At 43.8% G+C, this 16,958-nt stretch overlaps 2 protein-coding genes across 3 annotated transcripts in view; both read left to right on the top strand.

Moving 5' to 3' along the window:
• SEC62 (SEC62 homolog, preprotein translocation factor) overlaps nucleotides 1-3,683 on the top strand; it is a 17,757-nt gene extending 14,074 nt beyond the window's left edge. The window contains exons 6-8 of the mRNA XM_035335087.1: nucleotides 409-469; nucleotides 1,397-1,516; nucleotides 2,094-3,683. Coding sequence (XP_035190978.1) covers nucleotides 409-469; nucleotides 1,397-1,516; nucleotides 2,094-2,563 — 651 coding nt within the window. The 3' untranslated portion in view covers nucleotides 2,564-3,683. The remainder of the gene's footprint in view (nucleotides 1-408; nucleotides 470-1,396; nucleotides 1,517-2,093) is intronic.
• The window catches only part of GPR160 (G protein-coupled receptor 160), a 19,434-nt gene extending 2,476 nt beyond the window's left edge, over nucleotides 1-16,958 (top strand). Inside the window, exons 2-3 of one of the 2 annotated variants that reach the window (XM_035335089.1) lie at nucleotides 13,782-13,793; nucleotides 15,220-16,958. In XM_035335089.1, coding sequence (XP_035190980.1) covers nucleotides 15,274-16,290 — 1,017 coding nt within the window. In that variant the 5' untranslated portion in view covers nucleotides 13,782-13,793; nucleotides 15,220-15,273 and the 3' untranslated portion in view covers nucleotides 16,291-16,958. Of the gene's footprint in view, nucleotides 1-13,773; nucleotides 13,794-15,219 lie in introns of those variants that run through there. The other variant, XM_035335088.1, reaches the window with a different exon arrangement.

Below are 16,958 nucleotides of genomic sequence, written 5' to 3'. Positions count from 1 at the left end.
GAAGACTTTGGCCCAGCAAGGTAAAATCTGCATCAGGTCCCGCTTCAGCAGCGCAGAGTCCTTAGGCCTCCTGCCACCAAGCTCAGATTACGATCAGTACATACCTAAGGCAATCAGTAGGGGCATGCAGGCATGCAGCCCCATGGCTCTTTGTCTCTTTTTGCAGCTCTTTCACTGACACAAACCTGTTTCAAGTCCTTAACGCTTCTTTAGGATACACAACCCCTTGCCCTCCTCTTCTGGTATTTCCGATATGGCAGAAATGTTATTTTAACATTTGAATGTTAAATACAGCCAGAGTGCTGTATTGTTCAAAGCAATTAGCCAGGCACTAATCGTTTGAGTGAGGAAACAAATCATTTATCAGAGAACTTGCTTTTCAAGTATTAATAATTATTTCTGTTGTAGGTGTATGTGTGGATCTATGACCCCGTTCACTTTAAAACATTTGCTATGGGACTTGTACTGGGTAAGTAAGAGTAGACAGTAGCAAGCCCACCACAAATGGGGGAATATCACCGGGAGTATCTCTCCTTGGAGAAATGTGTCATCTTCCTGGACAAATAGTTTTTGCTCTTCAGTTTCAGCATGATTTGATACCAATCACATTACATGATTTTTGATCTCAGGATGGAGGGAGGACGCATGCAAATAAACAAAACACAGAAGACAGCTGAAACATACTTCAGCCAACGTCTGAACTTGTACAAGGGTGCAAGCTGTTTATTTCTGTTTAAACTAATGAGCAAGTTGCTTCATGGGCAGCTGTGGTGGGTTACATAAAAATGGGAAAGATTAAAGCTATTAATTTAAACTACAAATAATACCTTTCTGACCCTTGGGTTGGTGTAGTTTAGGCCTAGTCAGTTTTGTTTTTTTTAATTGAATGTAATCTTGTTCACTCACAGCAGTGAGCTAACAGGTAATTTCACTGCTGGTCCAACACCCTTGACCTGTACTTTGCATCTTCCTCGCCATGTGAGAACCACCTTTCTAGAGAACCACTGTCATCCCCTGGGGCCATATTCAGCTCTCTGATCAATCCTTGGGGCCACTGAGAGCTCCACCCAGCTCCCTGTGCGTGCTTCCTGCTGGACTGGTTGTAGGCAGCTCCCTGCTCACCTCTTTGCTTATTGCCTTTCCAGGGGTGCTCTTTCCTCTTCCGATTAAGTACAGTGGCGTAGACTCGCTCAGTGTGGTCCCTGGTGCCTGTCTACCCGCTATGAAAACAGCAGGGGAAATAGAATAGGTTTCAGTTAAGGCCTAAAACACCACCGTGTAGCTCATACTTTTCTAAGCCAATTCCTTGAATAAATGGTTAGCCTAAAACCTTCATATATGTACCAGGAAGAACTAAGCATGTTTCTCATATGTTTGTTCTTATCTTTCTATTTAGTGATCGCTGTTATAGCTGCAACCCTGTTTCCACTCTGGCCAGCAGAAATGCGTGTTGGTGTTTATTACCTCAGTGTAGGTGCAGGCTGTTTTGTGGCCAGTATTCTTCTTCTTGCCGTTGGTAAGTGTCGGTCATCTTCATTTTATCAGCAGGTGAAGTCTAAAAGGGTAGAAACATACCATACAATTAAACATTGGCTCGGATGGATGAATCTCTCAATGACTTCTGATTATTTTGTTAGCAGTAGCCACTTACCCTGGGTATCTATTTCCTTAGCGGCCACTGGGTGTCAGGGTTGTGCCACAGAAAGAAAAGTCTCCAGCTTGTTCCGCCTGTTTGTGCTTCCTCTGCTGTGGAGATTTGTTTACTGCCTCAGTTTAAAAACAAACAGAAGAAGAAGCCAAAATACTAATAATGCCAGAACATGAAAACAGATTCAGTAGTGAGAATGGTGTAACCAGGATTTTTAAGCATTAAGAGCTAGATCACAGATGGGATATGTGGTTATCGGGGGCAAGGAAAAGGCTTGGTCAGTAAAAATAAATAAATAAATAATGCTACTGCAGAATGAGAGGATTTTCCCCATGGTTGCCACTATTGCTGGCTTTGGCTGCCTCTTAGTACTGGATACGTCTTACACCATAGTTGTACGTTTTGAATGCTTATAATAACAAAATATCCCATTTTTTAAATACAGCTCGCTGCATCCTTTTCCTTATTATCTGGCTCATCACTGGAGGGAGGCATCACTTCTGGTTCCTGCCAAATCTGACAGCAGACGTGGGATTCATTGACTCCTTCAGGCCCCTGTACACACATGAATACAAAGGACCAAAAGCAGACTTAAAGAAAGAGGAAAAATCAGAATCCAAAAAGCAACAAAAATATGACAGTGAGGAGAAATCAGACAGTGAGAAGAAAGAAGACGAAGATGGGAAAACAGAAGCAACGAGGAACTCGGGAACGGAAGGCTCGGGAGGCGAGCGGCATTCAGACACTGACAGTGACAGGCGTGAAGACGACAGGTCCCAGCACAGTAGTGGAAATGGAAACGACTTTGAAATGATCACAAAAGAGGAACTTGAACAGCAAACAGATGAAGGGGATTGCGAAGAGGAAGAGGAGGAGGAAGATACCGAAAGTAGGCCTTCACATGAAAAATCATAACTCACTGTGGTTTTGGGACTAAGTATGTGCAAATGGTTGGATTTTCTTTGTTGGCTGATCACCAAAACATAGACCATACAGTAGCATCTTTGTTTGCTGAAATATACGTGTTACCAAACAGTTTTATATCTAGTTCCTTCATTTTTTAACCATTAACTTGATTACTTGGTACTATGTTAATCATTAATATACATTTACAGAAGTTTTATCAATCTGACAAGTTTTCTATTGATTAATAGATTGCCCAGATCGTCCTCAAACATTGAAAACATAGCTTTCTGGTACTTGCATAACTGGTCAATTAGTTTTGCTTCTCAAACTTGCTTTTGTAAAACAGGTAAAAGTTGAATGACCAAATCTCAGATTATTCCTAGTTATACTCATTTGATAGCTAGTTAGATAAAGCCCTTTGTAGCCCACAACTTTCTTGATATTTTTCCTGATTTTATTTCAAAAGATGGTGAAAACTTTCCTAAGAAAACTAGTTTTAGCAGAAGTATTTTGCTGAAAATATAAAAGCTGGTAGTGCTGAATTTGGCTGCAGCGTTCTCTGTTTCTCCAGACTATGTGCCAGCAACTTAGGAAATCCAAACTGGTTTTGTACATCTGGTTCAGAGAAAGATGTCATCTCCAGCAGGTGAAGGAAGCAGCATGGTTTGGAAATGACGGCTGTTTTCTTTCTCCTGTTCCATCATAATAATTAAAAAATGTATTCTGTACATAATTTACAAATAAAGCAAACCATTTACTTTATCTGCTACTTATTATTTAGAGATTTGATCCAGCATTCAGTTTGTATTATTAAAGCCATTTTGTGGTGTATCTATCAGAGAAATGCAAGTCAAGAGGACCTCACAGAGTATTTGTGTATGATCAGTAGCTGTTCCACAAGAGCTTTAGTTTTGTGCCAACATTCCATGTATTTGAGTATGAGTAAATTGATCCTTATTAAATGAAAGCAAACAACATAGCTGTATGTATGCCTTAATGTTAAAACTTTCTATTTTCTGGAACTGGAATACTTTTTAAATGGAAGAGGCCGGAGAGTATTCATCTGTTCAGAAATATGGGTAACTCAAAGCTAATATGAAGTGACCATAAATAATTTGTTTATAAATACCTTGAAGTAGTTTGTGCAGTTTCTCTTATGCATCCCCTATTTACTGGATGTTTGGAGGATTTGCTGTATGGTTTGGTTGACTAAGCATTTAAGAAGTTAAAGCTCGGCATCATTGCTCTACATCACTTCAGTGGTAACTATAGATTTCACTGTTTCCTGAACCCATTCACAGAAGGGTAAGCAAGAAGTTTTAATAACTGACTCAGAGAACTTTTTTTTTCCTATCCTTAATTGCTTCCCCTTCCTTCCAGCATACTTGTTTTTCAGATGGTGCAAATGTATCGATCATAACGGGTGCACTGGTACACAGCTCACAGGTATGGTGTCATTTGCCTCCTGAATATTTGCTCCATAAGAAAACAAACGGGACCACTTTTTTATGCATTTAGCAAAAAATCAAAGGATCAACTACCCAAAAAGACAAAACTCATGGACACCTGTATGGTAGAGCTGATTAAAATAACAAAGCTTTTCACTCATTTAAGCAGCTGTTTTACACTTAGCTCACACAGATGCTAGTTTTCGTTGTGCTTCTATTTCACATCTTCATATCTAACGTTGAGAACAGAACCGTGTTTCTTTCTGTGCAAGCATCTTCAGCTAGCTGCCTCTAGTCATGGCACACCTGACCTTCACAGCCTGCTCGGGAGCTCTTGCTTTTAACCATGCTGGTGGAGAGTTACAAAATCCCCTGTACTGATGCCATCCTTGCAGTTCATCAGGTTAGATTCTTGCTGATGCCAATAGGAGCTCAAGTAAGGGTGCCTGATCTGTCACATATCTCAGAAGCTGGCTGCAAACTAGCACTTTGGAGAGCACCGCTGTGCGTTGAAACCTGTACAATATATAGAAGGACGACAGGACGACGTGTCCAGCAGTGGTTCCCAGTCGGCAGCTGACCTACTGGCAGTTTTTCGAGAAATTAGTTCTGTAGATTTAAGTGTATGTTTCCTCCAAAAAGTGAGAATATCTCTGTATTTAATGGGTGAGAAAAAGTTGAATGGGACAAATAATAAAAACTCGCTGCCATACGTGGCCCCAGGGACATGCAGCTAGGTTTCAAAAGGAAGCGTGAAAAATTTATATTGTCACCCCAACAGAGCTCCAAGCTCACACGGGTGTAGAAATTGAATTAGCCTTTACCTCTTTTACTTGGATCTGCTGTGAACAACTCCAAACTATCAGAAGTGGTGTGAAGAAAGAGACTGCTGGAAGTGTCCTGTGGTTAAGTAAAGGACTTCAAGACTCGTTGTAGCCTAGTATTTTCCACAAATATTTCTCAAATACTTCAGAATTATTTTAGAATGAGATAATGAAGCGATTACAACATGCTAGTAACAGAACCCTGAGCAGACCTGCAGTACCTGACAAACACTTCAAAGACAGAAAATCACAAAGGTACTTACCCAACGTCTGGTTATTTATCAGGCCACTTTTCCATCAGGTATTTCAAAGTAACTTCTTACCAGTGTTGACTTAACTTCCAGAGTGCAGGGCAACCTTAGTGGGAACAAGTATAAACATATATAACTTTGTGGAGTGCTATTTAAACAACTTTTAAATATTACAGACTGTTAAAGGACTACTACAAGGACTATCAAGATGTGCTTACTGCAGTACAATTTTATAGTGGCCTTACTGCTTTTCCTCCTAGTATTTCATATACCCTATATAATTTTGTTATTTGTCTTTGCAAGAAAATGTGATTACTCCTAACTTTTAGGGGAATTAAAAAATTACTGGTAAAACACTAATCAGTATTAATGTAAATCAGTACTTAGAGGAGATGCCCCACCCAAGTATGCTCTGGTACTGATACAATAACCTCACCTCTCCTTTGGTATTACAGTATTCTTATAGTCAGATCTGTCTCTACCAGTTAAGAAATAATTAAAAATTATTCTTTGACAAAATTGCATTTTTCATTATCTGTAGAAATGCTGCAGCCCTGCCGGGGATGCTTGTATCTGTGGTGATTCCCTAATAGCAAAGTACCTTTGTAGCAGATGCTCAGGGGAGCCATTACTTTCATCTGCTGCATATCTGCATAGCTGATTTTTTTTTAATTATTAAATACATATTTTATAGAATATATACTGCTCATTTAAGACCTGTTTCAATTTCTGTTGGAAATCAATCCTGTGCTTTCATAGAGCTGTCTACAGCATGAGGAAAAAACAAAAAATGCAGAATGCCTCAGTTCCTCAATTAATTAATTTATTACATTTAACCAAGACTTGTCTTCCTTTTGTTGTATCAGGAGAAAGGCCGACAAGCATCTGACTTAAGTAAATGTCAGATGTTGAATATGTACACACTAAATGTAGAAATGCTGAATATAGAATTGCCTGGCTTAGCCCCTCATTTTTCTTCCTGCAGCCACCTGCACTTCTCTCAGCACGTAATACGCTGTGGCACTAAGCTGTATGAGCCCTGCAAGGCCGCTTTCCAGCTGCTCCGAGGATATAACTCTTCTCTGATACAGTCACAGCGACAGCAAAGCAATATTCAAACCTCACCGTTGGCATCAAAAGCACTGGGCAGCAGACAAACACCTTCCAGATCCAGCTCTGTTACTGGCAGGAGGTGGTCACTGCCATCAGACCCCCTGTTGGATCTGTTGGCAGACTGGGTTCAGGTGAGCTCCGTTTAAGGGTAATTCCTGCTCATCTCCAGGCAGCTGTGCCCTGCCCTTTTCTCCCCAGTTGCTAAGCTGCTTCCCCTTCACTATCCCTGCAGCACCACCATGCCTCTACTCCAGCCACAAACCTAAGCCAATTTCCAAGATAAAATAAACCTAAATACCACCGGGAAAACAAAGACCACTGTGGGAGAGTGAAGCGTCAGCACCTACCATTTTCTTCCACGGAGCCACCACAGTGAGGACAGAGCAGCTCCTCCACCACCAAGTGGGCCTGACTGTCACTGCCATCAGCTGGGGTTAAACACGGGGCTTTCAATCAACCCAAATCTGCACCAAAGCCTCCCTTTTGTCACCAGGCACCTGGGATTTTGGGGGCCAGCCCTGCTGAAGGGGCTCATCACAGTGACTCCAGGTCTGGAAAGCTGTATTCGCTTCACTTGCTTACACTTGAGTCTAAATTCTTCATGGGTCGCACTGGGATAAATTCAGAGGAGATGCACAAATCTGTAAGATCACAAACAGAACAGAAGACAGGCTCTGTGGTAATGTTTCTGCTCCCACCAAAAGAGAAGGAAACTGCAATACAGGAGGAGTGCTCCGGCAGGAGATGCTCAGGGACCGCAGGGCCTCACGCTGCTCACAGGCAGCTGCTGCCTTCCGAGCCGCTGTGGGAAGGGAGGGCTGCATCACTTTCTGCTTGGCTGACGTTTCATTCAACTACTTTGCATCTGAGGCTAAAGCAAACCTAGAAAGGTTTGAATCATGCAAGTTTGAACACAATTTTTAATATGCTATTTTTACCAGGAAGTCTTCACCAACCACTTTCCTGTACTCACAGCAGCTATGGTTATGATGCAACTTCTGAGGATTTTATTGTAAGACACACTTCAGCATTTAGCATGGAGATTATCGATAGGGTTAGCTTTTCTTTTAAATCAGCCAACTCTTGCTAGGAACTAGTCTGTTCTGTGCAAGGGTCCCCACCTATCTGACCTGCACAGCTACATGACTGACATCAGCTTATAAATCCAGGAGAGGGATGTCAGTTCTGTGAGGGGTCTTTAGAGAAAGACTGGTGGCACACGGCTGTGTTAAACAAGGGTGACCCCCAGCTCACTCCAGAGGATTTCCCAGGGTTGACTGACTTGATTCCCGGCCTCTCTGAAACAATCCCACTCTATAAAATGAGAATAACACAGTACATCCTTACCCGCTTTGCCACTGTCCTGTAGTTTGGAAGACACTTAGCTGTAAGAGATAGGATTGCTTGCTAACAAACTTCAAGTCACACACACTTAATAGTTGATCAGGACTTACTACAGATTCTGATCAAGCACTTAAAAAGGAGTTAGAGCTATAAAACGGGCCAGGCTCTGCTGTTTGCTAAGGCTGCACTGTGGCTTTCCCACTTAGCACATACCGAGAAAGACAAAACGACTCTATCAGTGTAAACAAACTCACAGTGAGCAGCTGCTGAATGGTTTCAATAGACTTCCTGGTAATGGCTGGTACAATTTCATTAGGGCTTCTCATTTTATTTAATAAAACATTGGATGATTTTATTTGTAGTACAGTAACAGGTGCAGGAAAACAAAAGGCACATTTCCTGATCGTGCCCACAAAGAGTCCATTACTCACTGGCTGACACAGAAGGCATTCGTTTTGCCATGTGTAGTTTTTTATGTGAAAAAAATGATCACTCCGAAAAATAATTGTTTTATGATAAAGGACTTCTGAGAGAAGTTAGAGTTTGCAATTGCACTGTGCAAATGGTTTCACTGCAAGTTCAAGTAAAGAGAGCGATAATTACTCAGTGGACACCAGTCATGCTTTGGATACAGATCAACATATTCTGTACAGGTGGTGACCATCATTAATCCTCATAATGTAGAACTGAAACCAAACAGAAGAAAGGCTAAGCTCATGATCTTTGAAAGTACTCCGTAGCCAGGATCCAGTGAAGGATGTAAATGACGCAAAGTCCTAGAAAAAGGTTTTCTTTTGAAAAAAAATAAATGCCACAACTAACGCCCGGAATAAAGCAGATTCACATCTGGACTTCAACACAGTTCAGTTCCAGCCCGTGAACTTAATCTCAGAGGAGATCTGTTGCAGGCTGAATCACAAGGTGTTATTTGTAGCTAAGTTAAAAGCAAAACCAAACACTCTCTCAACCACATCATGTACCAAAAGCCCATGGAGGATGAGATTAGATGTTCTCTGGCTGAGACCTGAAAGTACATTGTTTTGAAACATGGGTTTCTTGCTAAAACCTTCTTCAATCACCTCAGAGACATGAAGAAAGGAAAACAGGAAGCAGAACACCGACTGCTTCACCTGAAAGAGGAAGAAGAGTAGGTTATGAAAACCAGGCCTTACGATCTGCTTTGCCCAGAGGCAAAACATCTTGTTTTATTCAGCATACTAGTGAGACAGAACCATTTATTCTGACACATTCATGCCTTCTGAATAGTGGCAAACTCCACATAAAGGCAATGACACAGAAAGAATGATCAATGCTGGCAAAAAAAAGAGTAAAAATTTCTTCACACCTCTATACATTGAGTAACACAGCAATTTGTTGCATTTGTCTCCCTCCTTCTGAGTTGCAAAAAGCAAGCTGAGTAAGAAGGAATGTCTGTGCTTTTAAAAGGTTCCTGAAAAGTACATGAAAACGTCTTGTAGATGGGACCCAGATCAAATACCATCTTCATTATAAAATAAGCTGTCCCTTGACATGCATTCCTTAGATAAATATTTTATTAAAATCTTCATAAACACCCTAATGTCTTTCCGAGATGTGGCCTTTCAGGAACAGCAGCTACACAATACTTGCTCACCAGGCCATTGCAAAACTCAAATGGCTAATCCTGTGCTGACAAGGCATAAGATCTAATAGGGCATTAAACACGCTCTGCTAGGCAACACCCAGCTAAAGGGCTGCCCAAGAAAAAGGGCACAGGAAAGCCTGCATCACACCAGCACTCATCTCCATGCACAAATGCACTCTGGAGATCACATTCTGCACCCACCTGGTCTCCTGCCAGCTCTGCTCATGGCTGTTATGTGCACTCACCACCAAATTAAGTCTCAGCCCAAACCTCTGCTGCTCAGGACACTGATTTTTCATACTAATTTCTCCAGGGGTTCACTCCACAGTCTGTAGTTCTGCCCACGTGATATCAAAATGCATAAATACGCATTCGATCCCCCTGTCTTGCTCCCACAGGGCTTGGGGTATCCCCCATGCCAACGTGAGATTTCTTGAACTACACAAGGGTGAGATGTAAATGTATTCCTTCTGCTCACTTGAGTGAAGGGGCAGTTGGCAACTAGCTTCTGCAGCACAACAAGGCCCAGTCAGGAAGACCTGGGGGAAAAAAACTAAATTTGGGGCTCGCTACCCAGGAACCATTACCTAAGTTCCTTCACACAATGGCAAAGAAGTCCTATTTGTTACCGACACCTATCAAAGTCCTATTTGTTATCATCTCAAAGAAGGAAGGACGCATCTACCCAAGTCTCTTGCAGATGCAGGGGACACAGAACTACAGCGTGATTTGAAAACGCAGAAAGAAGCTGTTGCAAGAGGTTTGCTGTATCAGTTCAAGCACCCACCTCCTGGAACAAGCAGTCTTTGGTCCTTCACACACAGGTGCCTGTATGCAAATACATATTCATTTCTCAAACCTTTCTACAGCCGCACAGGCACAAAAATGCAGCTGTCTTAATCAACCAGGATGGCTCAAGCCATTACTTAAGAGCAGAGTATTTGTCAAATACCTGAATATTTTCCTGCATAAAGCAAACTGAGCAGATACTAAAGAAGAGCCTGACCTTATTCAACACCGAGTGCGAGCAGCTCCTAACACAATGAGAAGGAGCTGCCAATGCAGAGCTACGTGTTTGATTTTGAAGTCTTCCCTCCTTTCATTATTTTGTGTTTGAAAAACAGGAAGACAAGATGTAGCATTCGGGAGCAGAAAACAATCACTTGAGAGTAATCAGTGAGCAATAAACAAGCTTTCAAACAAGCACCACAGTGGGTCTTGGAAGAGGGAAAGGGAAGCTAAGAAGTAGTTCCAACATTAACTCGGGGATGTTGGAAACGTAAGATTATCCCAAAATACAGTGCATGTAGAAGTGGCTTCCGATCCCTTCTTCCTCTCTTTGAGCCGACAAAAGAAAATTTGATTGCAAGAGTCTACGCAACTTGCCCCTGTGGGACACGCACAGGAGCCTGCCCAGAAAGCTAACCAAGCATGGAGCTGACATGCTGGGCTGTGCACTCTGGAGGTCACGCACACATTAAGATCTCTATCAGCAGAAAGAAATGCTTAAACCGTCACCTTCCCTTCCTAGCTGCTCGTTTCCACCACCCGGGTATCTCCCCACACAGGCCTGCACAGTAGTTTCTGCAGTCGTAAATAAAGTAGCGCTCAGAAATAAATTTAAAAGAAAGGCTCCAGCCCAACAATTTACTAGCCAGCACTGGGAAAAATCATCTACTCTGATTTACTCTGATTAGAACTAAGAAGAGAGTAAACTATTATCGAGGGCATTGCCAGTCAGACACTGGTGAATGCGACCACACAGCAGACTGGGTGCTCTGATGGTAAAACACCCGTTCCGGGTGTAAACATTTTCTTGTTGCATTGCACTCTGTGTAACAGTCCTAATAAGTGCTATTCGGATAAGTAAATAACGCCAATGTGAACGCTGCTCGAGAACAGTTTAACTTCAGGAAAAAAAAAAAAAGTTATTGTTTCTTTGTGGAAAAACAAGATGATTGATATCATAGTCTGAAAAAAAAGTTAAAAATGAGAGCTTATTTAAACAGTGAGAGGAAACAGGGAAGACAAAAATTAGAAGAGCACTCTGCACTTGAATTTAATTCCAGATTACCAGAGAGTTAATTGCTTTTAGAGGTCTTACCAGTCAACTTGATGCTTTTGTACATACAGATCAAACACAGATAGATCCATCACTGATTTTCTATTTAACCTTCAAGAAAGGCAAAAAAATAAGTTTCCCTCCCAATGGGCACTAGACATGCTAAGAATAGGCCTGCTCTACGCTTAATGACTGAAGTTTAGACCAAATAAAAGACTGAGTTAAACTGAGTAAGTTAAATCTGAAAAGCTCCCAAAGATTTCTCTCTCCTAAGCCTGATTAGGTCCCAGAAATTAGGTGTCCTGCCTACCTTTTGGAGGTGGCCCAACCTGCAGGAATCACCTAACAGATGCCATTTACTCCTGCCAGCACCTACTTTTTGAGAAAGGCGGGATGGACACTATCTTCTCCCAGATCTCCCAGTGACTCGCACCTCCTGCTCGGTGAGCGAGCCTGGACAAGCAGCGTGGCACGGCCAACTTGCTGCCCGGGGAGCAGAGGAGTGGCAGCGCCGGGCTCTGGGCTGCACACATGGGACGGGTGCTGCAGCATTGAGCTCACAGGCTTCCACGCCTCTCCTTAGATTTATCTCTGAATTACCAAACATATCATGGGAAAAAAAAAAAACACAAAAGATGCCATAGAATGACAGCTATATTGCATACATGCAGCCAACAGAAAGCCATAGTCAACAGGAAACCACTTCCAATTAACTCAAGAAGCAATGCTCAGGGCTCTCAGTGAGCCACACCAGCAGCAGGATGTGCTCCTATCCTAGAGTTGTTACTAGACACGAAATAAAACAACAAATGGAAAACTAAATTACTAGGCTGATCTGGAGGAGGAGAAAATTCTATTCTGTGCATTTTTAAACTCTGTTAAGTAGATTGCTACAGGATGTCCAAGCTAAAAGGCCAACCCATTTATAAGGTTTTATGTTGTACTTGCAGGATTATCCACTTGAATTCACCATTATCTTAAAGCAAACAATGGCTATTTCCTAACCTGCTTCCAAACTTTTCTTAGTTGCTAAAAATCTCAGAGGACAGCGCTGGGAGAGCTGTTTGCAAAAAGATCTTTTTGCCAAGATGATGTCCACAGTGAAATATTCCTTAGTGTTTTCTATATAATCCTTTAATTATATTATGTGGAGAAAGTTTCTGTATGTAAAATGATATGCCTACAGTACTGAGGGCCTGCAGAATTGTGTGTTGCATTTCAAAACCAGGAGCGTTTTATAAAACCATTAAATGATGTAGAAAAAGTGAATTATTGCACCATTGGCCGAATTCTCCAACATTTACGTTTACCCTACGGTCCAACCAAAGAGCAGCGACACCGCAAGAAGGCGATGCGCCCCGTGCTTGGGGTCACGCTGTGCTCGGTGTGGGAAGGGGAAGGTGCCCATGGAAGCCCAAGGGCGTGGGGCACTTGGTGAGCCACCACGGCCCGGAGAAACCCACCGGCTGCTCCACGCGGGGCACCAGCAATGGGCCAGGAGATGCCAGATGGGGCCAGGTGGTGGGTGCATCCCTGAAAGCACCGAGGGCTGTTCCAGCTGCAAGATCTGGAAAGAAACAGGAGGAATTAATTTTCTGAAAGCCTGCTCGGTCCTTTCAGTGACTTCTTTGGGAAGGGACCTGCTGGGACGGGACCTCCGTACACACAGCTGTTGCCCACCCGAGCCAGCAGCCACACAGGGCCCCCGGGGCGAGGCGCTGCTACCCGGGGCCGTGCCCGCCGCCCTCCCGGTGGCACGGCCGCAGCCCCCCGGCCCCGTCCCGGCCCCGTACGAGGAGCTGGGCACTCTCCGCCATCCCCTCTCCATTCCCAGCCCCGCTCTCCCCTCACCGCCCGGAAACGCCGCGCTCACCGCCGGCTCCTGACAGGGCCCCGCTGCGGGCCCCGCCTCGCCTCAGCCGGGCCCGGCCCCGGGCTCCCTCCTCGGGCGGCCCTTCCCCACCCCGCCCGCTTCCCCCTCCCAACCCTGGCGGTGGTTAGGGGCGGAGATGGCCGCCGGCTGAGGAGGCGGCGGCGCGGCAGGGGCAGCCGGGCACGTCCCGGGACCGGAGGCTGCAGGTGGGCTCCTCGGCGGTCTCCTCGGCGGGTAGGGGCCGGGCAGGATCCCCACGGGACCCCCAGTCCCGGCTTCTCCTCAGAGCAGCCTCCCTCAGCCCCGGGCCGGCGGCGGCCCCGCGGGGTAGAGCCCCGTGAGGCGGGGAGCAGCGGCGTGCGCTGTGCCCTGCCAGCAGCTCCCTCAGGAGTGCCGGCAGGAGGCTGCTGGGGGACGACGCCGGGAAGGCGGAGGGAAATCCTTTCCTAGCCCCCAGGATGAGTGGATTTTAGGGGAAGCGTTGTTAACACCCCCGCTGCTCAGCCCGGGGCCCCCCGACCCGCTGCCGAGGGGATTGAGGCTCAGTCCGACTCGGCTCTGCGTGCAGGTTTCTCCTCCCTGGGAACACGAAGACCAGATGCACAGGGCAGATGGCCGGTGTACGTTGTTCCGTAACGCGTCCTTGGCTTCGGAGGACAGGGTGTACCTGTGCAGAAGAATAACGAAGCTGCGAGCCCAGGTAGGCTGCTAGCAGGGTGCAGCGGTGGAGAATTGCTGCCGAGCGCCTTCACTTGCTCGTCTGGTTCGGCTTTTCAGGAGACACCTGGCTAAACACTCACCAGCTCTGGCAAACTGGTAATAAAATGTTGGTGTCGATTTAAACGTGAGCAAATCGTGGCTCACAGGGATGCTGCGAGGCTGCTTGCAGCTTGCCCAGCTCTCTCAGCTCTTCTCTGCTGTCGCTGGGCGTGCGGATGCTGTTCCTCACGGTTCTGCAGCTATCAGAGGTGTAGCTCTGCGATCGGCCTGGACAGCTTGCTGCTCCCTTACTGAGACTGTTAAGGGCTTAAAAACAACAACAACAACAAAAATAACAACCTCTAGAAAAGGCCTAAAGTGCTTCTTAGCAGTGGGCTTCAGCACAGGTGACCTGCACTATGTGCCATTTCAGATGAGGGTTGCAGACAGGCTTTAAACTTCCTCACAAACACTTCTCCAAGCAAAGGAAGTATTAGGCGCCTGCATTGCCTAAAAGGAGGGGAAGGGCAAAATAAGCAAAGTAGCAATTACCAGTTTTGCAGAATAGCAGAGTTAAAAGTGGAAAAAACATTGAATGCTTTGCTTTCATCTGTGGTTCTAAGAAGTGCTGTGAAAAATTCTAGTATCGCTGTCCTGTTCCCTCAGAGAAGAAACCATGGATAGCTTTTTCTGATATGTTGTGTTGGTGTACATGAAGCCAGCCTGTTCATTTTTCTTAGGGATTAACATGGGAAGTCATTGTAAGGAAAGTTATAACAAGTCTAAGGGGAAAAACAGCAATTCCGAGGTGCCTATCGCTGTATAATTTATATTGCTAAAGGACGAACAAAAACCCCAGTCAACTAATGAAGCTTGTTTATTTTGGCTGCCAGATTTTAGCAACTAAAAAGGATGAGTTGTTTTGAAGTCTTGTCTGCTTTCGGGATATTTCTGCGGTCTCAATTCTGTATAGATTCTATGAGCATAACAAACTGTGAGGCCATAACATATCATGTGCCACTGGTTGCACAATTTCTGTCCTATGTGGTTATCTAATTTCTTCCAAATACGTAGTGGCGCTGAACCACCAACCCCTCTGCCCAGCTGGACAGAAAGACCTCCATGCTTTCTAAAGGGAAGCAGCACAGTCAACCTTATTTCTGAAACCTTTCCTTACAGAAGTAGGTAGAAAAGTAACTTAAGTCTACGTTGACCTTTTCACTCTCAGAAGAGTATACTTAGAAGAACATAAAATGTAGGTGTTCCTTGGCTTATTGAAGCTTTTAACCTTAATTAAGAAGCCTGGAAAATTCAGATGTAGCTTTGGTAGTTACTATATGATAGGGAGTAATGTATAGGTTAAACTACAGCAGAAATAAATCCCTACAAACTTTTTTTTTCCTTTTTTTTTTTTTTTTCCTTTTCAGACATGAAGCACGGTGCCCTGTGATGGTTATTTTGCTGGCTCTTACTGTTGGAGGATGGCTGCTCTGTTCTGTGAAAATTGTTCTGGTCAGTACCACTACCCGCAGGTCCACCAGCCTTTTGAATTCAGCTGCGTGTTGCTTCTGATTATGCTTGGAAAAGTGTCCCTTGATTTCTTCATGTTGCAAGTTAGGCAAAAAAATGTGAAAGTTAGTTTTATGGGATACTTCTGTGTTTCTCTGGCACTTCTTGATTTCATCCTGCTGATCAACATTGCTGTCATTTTCTATTTTGAAGACTTTGCGCTCTGGGGTGTAAGATTTACAAAGTACCACATTTGCCTCTTCACGCAGATAATTTCTCTTACTTACGGTATTTTGCATTACCCAGTATGTCTCGTGGCTGGTCTGGATTATTACATGACTATAGCCCAAACCTCTCAATCTCCTAGACGAGGCCAAAGACTGTTTTATGTATTTGTTGTGACTTTCATATGGATTTCAGGTTTTTTTTGTATTCTGAAAGTTCCTGCTATCTACGAAGAACTAGAAATTCGGAACCGTTTTTCTCCTTATCAGTGTCCTCTCTATGTCAGCGTTCAGAGCTACGCCGTCTCGTTTGCCATGCTGCTTCTCATAGGCATGGCTTTCATGGTTTCTCGGAAGGAAGTCACAACCATGATACTGTCTGTCAAGGTGGTTTCTTTTGCCAGTCAGCCTGTTCTGATGTTCTCCTATGCATCTAACAATGGCACTTGCTTTAAGTGGCAGCTTCTGACCAGACTCCTCGTCTGTTTCCTTGGCACTTGGGCACCTTTTGTGCTCCTTCAGTTTATCATTCTGTTTCTCGGTGCTCGGATTCCAGCCTACATGGAGATGAACGTCCCCTGGCTGTACTTCATCAACAGCTTTCTCATTGCAGTAGCGTACTGGTGTCGATGTCACGATGTTGAACTGACAGAGGAGATGTGGTCTACAGACCCATTTGTTAGCTGGAAATTCTGCTTTATGCCATTTAACAATGAAAACACAGAGCCAGCTGAAAAGCCAGGCACAGTAATTGTGATCTGTTAACGAGCTGCTGACAGAAAAGACTGCAAGTAACTGCTGTGTGGCAGAAGCGCATACTTGGATGTTCTGTGATAGTGTCCTTACAGATAATACAAAGAAGCATCTCCAGAGCTACAACCCATGGAAAACAATCCAACATTCACAAGGATAGTAATAAATATTGCACCGGGATGCGGGCACTGCATGCTTCTACACTAGGCTTTACTGCCAGTCCAAAGAGTTTGAAGTATGGGTTGTATAGAAGACCAATACTTCCAAAAAACAAGTTTTCAGTTAAACCTTGTGTTTTTACTAGAATGTTACATTTGTTTTAAATGGAATGATCTCAGGTTTTATAGTATACAATGCAATAAAGTATTTTTCTAAGCTGGAGCCCTTTTGTCAGTTAGATACAAGTAAGCTACTGTCATGTTTAAACAACTGTGATTTTTTTGAAGTTTATCTTCTTGTTAGAGTAACTTTTTGTCACTTTAAGGCTTTTTTTTGTATGTTTAATGAGGAATAAATTGTTTTAGTTAAAGCTATACCTCCTACATAAATACAAGCTTTGTTTACATACAAGATTGCAAGCTGTTTAACTTTCACAGCTACAGGAAAGGTGATGTTTCATTATTTCTTTGCTCCTGCTTCTCTGATGTATATATGCATATTAAAAATTATTCGTCTACAAA

The sequence above is a fragment of the Oxyura jamaicensis genome, chromosome 9 (assembly GCF_011077185.1).
Source record: "Oxyura jamaicensis isolate SHBP4307 breed ruddy duck chromosome 9, BPBGC_Ojam_1.0, whole genome shotgun sequence".
Taxonomy (NCBI): Eukaryota; Metazoa; Chordata; class Aves; order Anseriformes; family Anatidae; genus Oxyura; species Oxyura jamaicensis.
This window is presented reverse-complemented; position numbering and strand designations above follow the sequence as displayed.